At 40.8% G+C, this 9,947-nt stretch overlaps 1 protein-coding gene across 1 annotated transcript; it reads right to left on the bottom strand.

The window, feature by feature from the left end:
* Positions 1 to 381: 381 nt before the first annotated feature.
* On the bottom strand, positions 382 to 2,911 carry LOC121603385 (inositol 1,4,5-trisphosphate receptor-like). Its single transcript, XM_041932031.1, has 4 exons — positions 2,613 to 2,911; positions 2,348 to 2,534; positions 658 to 686; positions 382 to 613 (listed from the first exon to the last, which is right to left on the bottom strand). Exons 1-4 carry the CDS (start codon positions 2,711 to 2,713, stop codon positions 382 to 384), a joined length of 549 nt encoding a protein of 182 aa, XP_041787965.1. The 5' UTR covers positions 2,714 to 2,911.
* Positions 2,912 to 9,947: the final 7,036 nt, after the last annotated feature.

Raw genomic sequence — 9,947 nt, 5'->3', positions numbered from 1 at the left:
TATCTTCATCGATTTCCGCCGCCAGATAGTACCCGGTCGCTAGATGCTTGAACCGGAACAGCGAATTCCAGTGTCCCGCTCCACCCCGACAGCTGTCGTGCTGGACGACCTCCACCTCCCACAGCGCCTTGCTGCTGGTGGCGGCCGTCGCACTGCTTCGCCCGGTGGTGCGGAGAAACACGTGCTGCTGCTTCTTGTACTCGTCCATTGTGAGGAACTTTTCTGCTCGGCGTGAAACAGCCGCACCACGTCGCCACCCTTCAGCACGTCCTCCTGGTTTTCGCGCTGCTCCATGAACAGCGTTATCTTCCAGGAGGGTGGACGAGTTCAGCACGTTCACCTCCTTGCTGCCTGGGTTGTCCGGCAGCTCGTACGTGGCGGCTACGTGCAGATTTTGCCGGTTGCATTGACCGGCTTCAGGATGACCTTATCGCTGACGACCACATTGTCACCGGCCGAGCGGAGCTTGTAGAACGGCATGATGTAGAACCAGGAGCCCTCGTTGCCGTTCGCGTCCAGGTACACGCGCATCGCGTTCTTCTCGAGCAGTGCCGGCAGCCGGATGTTGACCGTGACGTACTTGTTCGATTTGAGATGCAACAGCTGGACGACGCTGCCGTACTGGACGACCGTGCCGAGCAGCTTCTTTTTTCCGACTCATTCTGTTTTTCTATTTCGGCCGCGTGCTGTGGAGGGTTTTTTTTTGTTTGGGAGAAAGAGGGAAATTGGGAGGAACAAATTAATGAAAGTCTCCTTGGGGGGGGGAGCTGTAAAACTGTCTTCAACTGTCACGTATGGGGTGTGTGTACCGACGTACAAATGGTACTCTAGGGGAAAATTATACCCAAAATTAGTGTTGGGAGAGGGGCGATGGAAAACTTTCTATCGAATGCCACACCAAGTCCAAGACTCAATCCATGGTCTTGTAGCAGCGGTCAAACTTGGACATTGAAAAGGAAAAAGTCAGCAATCATCAACATGAAGTTGGAACTTTTAACTGTTCATTTTCTTCATAGGACGACTTGACTTGGAAACGATCAGAAGTCAAGCAATGAACAAATCACCTTTAGAAGTTTTTCGGCAAGTTTTTTGGAGGTTGTTAGTGGACTTTTATATAGCCATGGGGGATTCAACGCAATCCAAAGTCATTGGAAATATCTGAACAGTATCTAAGAAATCTGAACTCAAACTCAAAATAGACAACTTTATGGGTCAAAATATGAACAAAACTCATTATTTTAAGGTGTTTTGGATTCTTCGAAATCTTCGTTGCATATTATACCGAACAATTATTGATTCGTATTAGTCTTCTATTTGGCACATGCCAGCCAGCCTCTAAAGGCTTTCGAACCTTATTCAGGTACCAGCCTGATAATCAAGTTCTAGCAACAAGGGGACCGATCGACAAGAGGCTTGAACCCACGACGGTCATTACAACGATTGTTAAGTCTTGTGAGCTGACGATTGTACCATGTACAGCAATTGAATAACAAAAAGCTTGTTCTTCATTTTGTTCGAAATGTTTTTCTCGAACAACTTTCTGTTGATTCATAGATTGAAGCAACAACAGGGAAAAGTTGTCAAAAAGTTGCCAAATTCTGTCATTTCCTTAAAAAGGCCAAACTGTGATGAGAGCAGATTTGTATTGACTTTGATTGGTTAGGATGCTTTCGTCACTGTCAACGGTTTGTCATGGCATGATGGTCATCAAAATCATTATAAATTCATTCATTCTAGTGAACTTGTTTTATCAGTAAGATCAACCGACTATATTTTGCAACAGTTGTTCGTGCGGACTCGAGAAACGCTCTTTATCTAGCAGTTGACAAGCTCTTTAGCCAATGTTTTGCAAATTAATTGCCATTCGGACTCAAATTAAATTTTTCGCCAATTGGCAAAGCAATTAAAGACCTATGATGATGCATGATGCATCTCTAACAACAGAATGAGAATCGATTTTCATCTGAACGTGTAGAGCCTGGGACTTTCTGACAACGGATCAATGGGCCCCAAGCAAAAGATAATGACAAATATAGTTAACAAGAACATATTGGAGCAACAAGATCACTGGTAATACTTGAAAAACCAAACCTCAAATTAGAATTGCAAAATAGCACGATAGAAGTTCGTTAAAATAGTTTGTTTCACCGGGATCTACCTATATGGAGCCGCCCAGTTATTCTTGCACAAAATGGTAGTAAACTACAATAATGTTAAGAAGTTTAAAATGTTCTAAAATTAAAATCAAATCTAAATATAAGAAATCATCGGATCTCTGCACTTTAATTCGCTGAGTTACACCTTCCTACAATTAATAAAAACAAAACAATGCCAAAACCCTACTTACGTGCAACCGCTTGAGCAGGCTCGTATCGGTGTTCGTTGTCGTGCTTTGTTTGGCCGCCTTCCAGAACTGCTTCTGGGCGGAGTACCGGTTCATGGGGCAGATTTTGATGAGACAGTCGCGAAACTTTTCCGGCGGATCGTTCAGATCGCCCGCCCCGGGACACACGACCACACGATCATCGACAAGGCTGTCAGGGGGAGTCGAGAGAAACAAACGAGAAAAGATAGTCAATCGAACCACGTAAAACAATAGCGACTTTACTTACCCGAGGGTACTGAGAAACCCGGACACACTTCCTTCCGAGTACAGGGACACAATGTCCCCGAGATGCAGAAAGCTAACCGATCCAATCGTGCTGTCACCCATTCTGTAGCCGGGTTGTGTATTTGTGTGTATCTATTACGTGTTCCGACCCTGTCTCACTAGACAGAGAGGCACTCGATGTTGTTCCCGGCTTTAGGTTTTTTGTTCTAAACCTCAAGGTATTGTTTTCCAAGATGATGTTGCTGTCTCAGGGAAATTCCCGCTTAAAAACGGATGTTCACCGCTAATCCTGACTTGTGGATGGGGTTGTAAACCCCTTGACGGAAAACACTTACCTATCTTTCTTTTTTTGTTTCACTATCTCTCGCACACTCTCTCTTTTTTATTTTTTTATTTTCACTTGTGATTTTGTACTGCAAAGAAGAATAAAAAAACGAGGCCGTTCAGTAGTTAGCCCAGCTGTCCTCCCCATCACACTTCCTAGGGCACTCGTAGCTCTTTTTTGCCTGTGAAGCACTCGCTCTACAACACCACGGATCGATGAATACACTTTGCACGAGTGGTTGACCATCTGTAAGTAGCGAAAAAAAAAGTACGAACAAACACCATAAGGAATTAGAAGGGATAGCGTAGAGCAAAAGTGCAATCGGTTTGGTGTAAAGCGTTCAGATGGAAGATGAATTAGGTGGATGACAGAGCGCGGTATGAATATTTTAGCTCTAAATGGTACGCGAGATGACGGTGAAATTGAGCACCCTGCTGACATCGTAAAAAGCAAGGCGAAAACAAAAAAAAACTGTTGCAGAAACTGATGTAAACTGTACGCAGAACAACCCGAACGAGCCGAACAGTCGATTAATATGGACCATATGGATGCGGCGGAATGAAAATGTGTTTCATTGAAATGTTGGGGGAGAAACAAAAATATTGTACCATAAATTCGGTCCGATTCGGTGGATCGCGTTTCGAGAAACGTCTTGCTGGTAAATGGAGGCAAAAAATGAATTCCACGACTCGTGGACTGTTATAAAATATGTGCATAAACCATATGGCAGGGTTGGTGGAAGTTTGTGGAAGATAATAAATAGTAAAACACAATAATTAACTTCGCCCGAGGAAAATGTTTCCCGGCTCGGTACGAAATGTGCTATCTGTGTTGGACCGTTGTAGATAGCAGATTTATTTCTTAACGTTAGAAGGTGTTATGTTTGTCGTATATATACAGAACATTTCAGGCTTTAGATACCTGAATTTTAAAGAGATGTTCTATGCTGCAAGCGCTACTCTTTACGTTTGGTAAGATCATCTGTCGCCATAATACGTCATCCGCTACCTTTGTCTCTATCTTTAAACAATATTTTCTAAAAACTTATATGGATTCAAAAACTAGTTCGTGTTATCACCAAACGCATTTGGTTAACAGGATACTCAAAAAGGCTCATTTTCAAACACGATCTTTCAACTCCGGACACTGAAATCTATTATAGCAGAATTATAAAAAAATTTAAAGCAATACAGTGGAATCTCTCATAACGAGTGCTCCATATAACAAGTTTCTCGCATAACAAGCTAATCTAAATGCTCTACAAATACCCCTCTTAAAGAGTAAAATCTCGCATAACGAGCAATTTCATGTTTGTTCCCGATAAGAAATCATAACGATTTCACGACTTTCAATACTAAGAATCCTTAAATATAAAGCTATTTCCAAAAGGCAGCAGCGTATAAATGTGGAGGAAAAGCGTAAGGGAGATGACGCGTTAATGCCCACTTCTAGTCCAAAACTCACGAGGTATACAATACACTGGGGCGCGCAGTGGGCGCGTAACCTTCACGTCCAGATAACTCTTTTCCGCTCAAATAGCGGAGTTAAGAGTTTTTCTGCGCTTATCGACATGTGGAGTAAGTTAGGTAATGTCTTTAGTTTGATTGCTCCATTCCTTCCTTGTCTAATTTAACAATATTGGAGGCTCTCCTCGGCTCATGACAATGTTGGAGACTTAAATGCATTCTTGATCTACTTGCTCGTGAAGGCGAGAATTTCGATACTAAGAATTGGCCAATGCATTACTGTCGCCAGTTGGAGGTATGGTTGTGATGCATATAATCACAATATACCTGCGCTTTGCTTGACCTGGAACCAATTATTTTACCTTTCATACAAATTGTATGAGAAAGAGCCTCCCGCATAACGAGTTTTCGCACAACAAGTGAGTCTTTGGAACGAATGAAAGTCGTTATGAGGGATTCCAGTGGTGTTTGAAATCCATTTTTATTGTATAGCTGAACTTTCCATTTCAGATATATTGTGTGCATGGTTCCATGAAGGAAAGAAGGGTATCTTGGTTTGGAACTCCCATACAAAATTCAGAAGTAAGCAGAATGAAATGAATGAGTGAGATGCCTGGTACTTTTTAAGTTAACATATCACACTGGATCATTTGCCGATTTCAATAAAAATATACGTCCAAAACCAGCTTATTTGTATGTTTTTTAAATTTATTTCATTTTAGTCAATATTATTAGTAAAGTATTGAAATTAGCAAAATGCCATGAATACTTTCATTAGCTCGATACGAAAATATACAATACAATACGATATCACCATTGAAACTAAACTAGCCCATTAAATGTGTTCACGTTTTCTTCCCAATCTGTGTGTCATTTCTTCTCATATTCAATCTTTGTATGCGAATACTACTGCTGTGCTATAACCTAGCTTCATAAAGTCAATCAAGAGATTGGCTGATTAAAATAAAATAAATAGAACATCAACACCTTGCGGCTGTTGAGCGAAGCGCTGTGCGAAATCACAACCCTCGCGCAGGCAGATGAATAAACAAAAGCTAATGAGTGAACGGATTTTATCTCACTTGGAGTTGCATTTAAAGGGAGCAGAGAGGAGGAGTGAGAAAGTGAGGGCATCAAAACACACACGCCTTGCAAGGAAACTTATTGCACCAGTCTACAGCACACGCTTTGAAGGTGAAGAGATGCGTTCTGTGCGTCATTCTTACCCGATGCACATTGTAAAACGATCGTGCACATTTAAATATTCATTTTATGATGATCAAACACCCAACCCATAAGTAGGATAAGATTGAATCTCTAATAACAAACCACTTCGAGCGGGTAATTGAAACGCTTGATTTTGATAATTAATTTAATCCAGCTTGAAGCTGACTTCATCGCTTGCTACTACACATTGCGCACCGTCGAACCATCAGCGACGAACAACAGCAGTGAGGATATAAAAATAAATCGTAAACAACGATTCAGATCCAAATCGATTCTCTGATATCGTTAGAATCATTGGAAATGTACACAACCAGCAAACCCAGCCCAGGGTTCATAAAAATACGCGGGTCTGTTTCCTGCTAGACGTTGGTACGTGCTGTTTGCTCTATGATTTTCCTGATTTCACTTCAAGGTTCCGGATGTATGCTCTTCCTTTTCGGAAAAAAATGGTTTAAAATGGAGCACTCCGTTTGCCCCAATTATTTGCTCGTTGATTTCAGATTCCGGGCGGAAAAAACTGGAACGTAACGGAGCGTTCGTTTTGCTGTATTTGTGTGTGTTTTTGTGGGAAATTGAATGAGGATTGTACCACCTCCTGATACTAAACATTGAATCCAACTACAAGTGGTATTGATTTTAAATCCACTTTAGATAAACATCGCTATCTGATATGAAGAAACAAAAATGAACCACGCACCGAACGAATGACTTCTACACTTTCACATTTCAACTTCAAACATCACACGCAAAGCACGATATGTGTGCGATACACGTTGTACTCTGAAAGGTGTGTTTCCTCTCCAGCGTTCTGGAACGCCTTCACGCCAAGCAGCGGAAAAAATTGAACCAAAATCGAAACTCTAAAATAGACAACCGTGACTAACTAAACAAACGCAACGATGTGCGCTTCCTCAACGATACGCAGTGGTTTTAGCGCCCGCCAACCTGACCGGTCAAAGAATAATAAACATCTTTCCACTGCGGACACACACACCACACTGGACAGTGGTGCACACGGAAGAAGCGCCGTGACATCATGTCGTGCCAGTGATTTGCTTCTCGGGGTGTTGAAGTGTGGCGCTGAACGTACGATTTTGATAATTCGGGACAAGGACAAGGCAGGCTGAGTAATTGGACATGATTGTGCTAATAAATCAAGCTGCTAAGTGATATCGAGGGTGGTAAGGTTTTGCACGGTTGTGGTTGAGATTGTTACGCCGGTGACGATAGGGAATGATATGCGGTGTACGTTGAAATGCGAAATAGTGGGAACATTTTTTGTTATTGGAGAACACTGCAAGGGATATGCTTTAAGTGATTGGTGTGGCTTAAAGTGAATTGGTTGAAGATGTCCTCACTAATGCCTATAATAGATGTGTTTGTGATTCGTTTTGCTATAGTGCACACGAGACAGATGACAAAGTTCGTCTAAAAATCTTAATAAGAATTCTAAATATTACTATTGGCAAAACATGTTTTTCAAACCTTTCTACAATCGTTTTGCCAAATTAAGCATAAGGTTTATAAAACGAAGGTAATATATGGTTTAATCAGAGCGGAAAATTGATTACAGTTTATGATTTCTAATATCTTTCTAATTTTAGTCCAACTCATTTTTAGAAGAAAAATAATAAGTCCATTAACAAATACCTATGATTTATTACTAAGGCAGCGGTCTAATGTTGTTGCGTGCAACATTGTTGTTCGGAAACATATCGTTGAGGTGGTCTATGAATGTTGCTGGCAACATTTCGCTTTGAATTGTTTAGCGTCAAAAAATAGCCAATTAACAGCTCAGAGCTTATTTTTCATCTTTAAATTTGTTGAATAAAGAATGGAAAAAATTATATATATACCAAAAAATATATTATAAATGCTTAAATTCCAAATTTAGCGGATGTCAACAAAACGCACACTGCTGCTGTTTCATTTCATAAACCCGATTACCATGACCAAGGTAAATAGAAAATGTTGCCAGACAAAAATCAAATTTGTTTCAATTTGGCCGGCAACAAAGTTGCGCTAGCTGTCAAAATCCATACATTTTGCCAGCAACAATTACGTGCAACAAGATTAGACCACTGCCTAAGAAAATTATAAGAAAATTACTATAAACCAGATTAAACCATTTATTGGGGCCCTTTCCGTTTTAAGTTCTTAGGCTGAAATTTCAGCCTGTCAACTGTTTGTATTGTATAGCTGTTTTCGAGCAGCTATCTAAGTCGGTATAATATACAGGAGGGATAATCTCAAGGTGTATGAATTTAGAAGACTGAATTTTATCGTTCTGTTTCTGAATGAAGATTTTAAGAGTGTTTTGTGTATTCGACAATCCTCCAGAACGCTGTTTGAGCAAAAGTTTTCACCGTTCTGTCAAAAAGTGATGTCCAAATTTGATTATAACAACATGCTATGAGACCACCTGGATCGCTTCAATGTACTTTGGGATAAATGTAAAAATCACCTTGTATTGCCATTTTTCCGAGCAGATACTCGAATATAATTCTAGCTTTGAGGCTAAAATAATATAGGCTGAATCGCGGGCTAACTTTGTGTGTGGTTTTATATAGAAGGTATGGATTTCAGCCGCCAATTGTCAAAATCATATAAAAAGCTGGCTAGTATCGTGAAACGCCCCAATCTTGGTACGATTTTGATGTCAGCTTGAAGTTCATTAAGGAAGCAATTGAATTGATCATGCTTATCTGCAAGAAATAATGCAACTCTACACGTTTCTGTACGAATATCAGTTTTCATGATAAACATGTTCTGTAAAGTTTACGACAACCGAAAAAAAGCGTCTCTAGAGAGGGTTTGGTATATATTCAGAACAAGAACATGAGAATTTCTATATCCTCTCTGTCAGGTTTCATTTTATTTTTTCTTTGGTACCAGAGATTCACTGTACATTGACTTTCATCCCACAGACATAGCCCAAGAACACGCAACATGACACGAATAAGGTCATCAATAGCGGAAAGATGGATGCTGCTTAAACCACATTTTAACTAGAACACAATCGACCATATCATATGTCACACATCATCATCATCATCATCATCATGACATCAGTGTATTCTAGGGTGTACATTATCATGTTGCTCCCTAATAAAGGAACACTCAACTACAAAGCTCTATTTTCACAGACTAGAAATGCTCGGATTGTCTCTTGAACCGGATCTTCAACGGAAGGTTTTAAATGGCTCACTTCAGGTATGTAATGTTTGTATCCTTTCTGTACGCCTTCCATGCATTTTGTTCTGCAAAATAAAAAAATTCTAGAGTTTTCAGATAGTAATAATAAAGAAAATTATTCATAAGAAAACATGGAACGATAATGTACTCATATTTCGATCCCTCAAACCTTCGCAACCGTTACACGCTTCAATATCCTGCAGTACAACCATTACCTGTAATCTCCTTCTCCCCGGAAACGTGAGCAATTGTACCACCATTCTCCGGCACACTAAAACCGAATTTCATATGACCTACATCCGAACACGCGGCAAAGCCAACTAACCGTGTGCCATTGCAATGCAAAAAGCGACCAGAAAAAAAATCAATAACCGATTCGCTCGCTAAAACCTCACGTACGGTAAGGGTATTATGCTGTCCCAGTACCAGGGCAACCGTACCCAACAAATGGAGACGCATGGTCGCGCATTTCAAGAAGCCGGCACGTCGTATACCATGCCACTGTAGGTGTATGTGTCCCAATAGTTTACAAACAAATGTTGCCAAAACCGATGCCAAAGCAACAGTTATTTGTTGTGAATGTTCCTGCTGCGCCGTTGCTTTGTTGTTATGTGTTTTGGTTGAGTTGCGGTGAATTAGTTAAATGCATCGGCCGTATCAAGTGGCCGTCGTATCGTTGATTAATTGCGGTTTAAGATCTTTTGCCGCCGATCGGAACGGCACGCCTAACTTGCGCTGTGGGTAGTTATGGGAAGCCGAACCCGTTCCACCAATGGAGAGAGAGAGAGAGACAGGAAGAGACAGACGATCAATTGAACGTCAATTTCCTTCAATTGACGTTCGTCAATGCGTGTCAGTGACTGCGCCCGGTTCAATTGGCTATGCATCTAGCCGTGCGAATATTAAGGTCGAATGTGAAATGAACTGCAAGAAGAGTAAAATGACTTTTCGGTGTAAATTGCTAACCCTTCAGTATCAAAGAATATCTCCCAAGTGTTTTTAAAAATGCATATAAAGGACAGAACTTTCACCAGCAAGATTTACATAACGACCTCGCAACTTAACGATCATGCCCAGAAGCTGTCAAGCCATAACCTAATACAAAAATGCTATTTGAAAGGGG

This window comes from Anopheles merus, unplaced genomic scaffold, assembly GCF_017562075.2.
Source record: "Anopheles merus strain MAF unplaced genomic scaffold, AmerM5.1 LNR4001302, whole genome shotgun sequence".
Taxonomy (NCBI): domain Eukaryota; kingdom Metazoa; phylum Arthropoda; class Insecta; order Diptera; family Culicidae; genus Anopheles; species Anopheles merus.
This window is presented reverse-complemented; position numbering and strand designations above follow the sequence as displayed.

Excerpts from the sequence above, each read along its gene's own strand:
- LOC121603385 (XM_041932031.1), bottom strand. The coding sequence starts at position 2,713 with ATGGGTGACAGCACGATTGGATCGGTTAGCTTTCTGCATCTCGGGGAC. Across the intron at positions 687-2,347 it reads GCCTGCTCAAGCGGTTGCAC|CACGCGGCCGAAATAGAAAA; the intron begins GTAAGTAGGGTT and ends AACCCTCCACAG. Across the intron at positions 614-657 it reads GAAATAGAAAAACAGAATGA|CGTCGTCCAGCTGTTGCATC; the intron begins GTCGGAAAAAAG and ends CCAGTACGGCAG.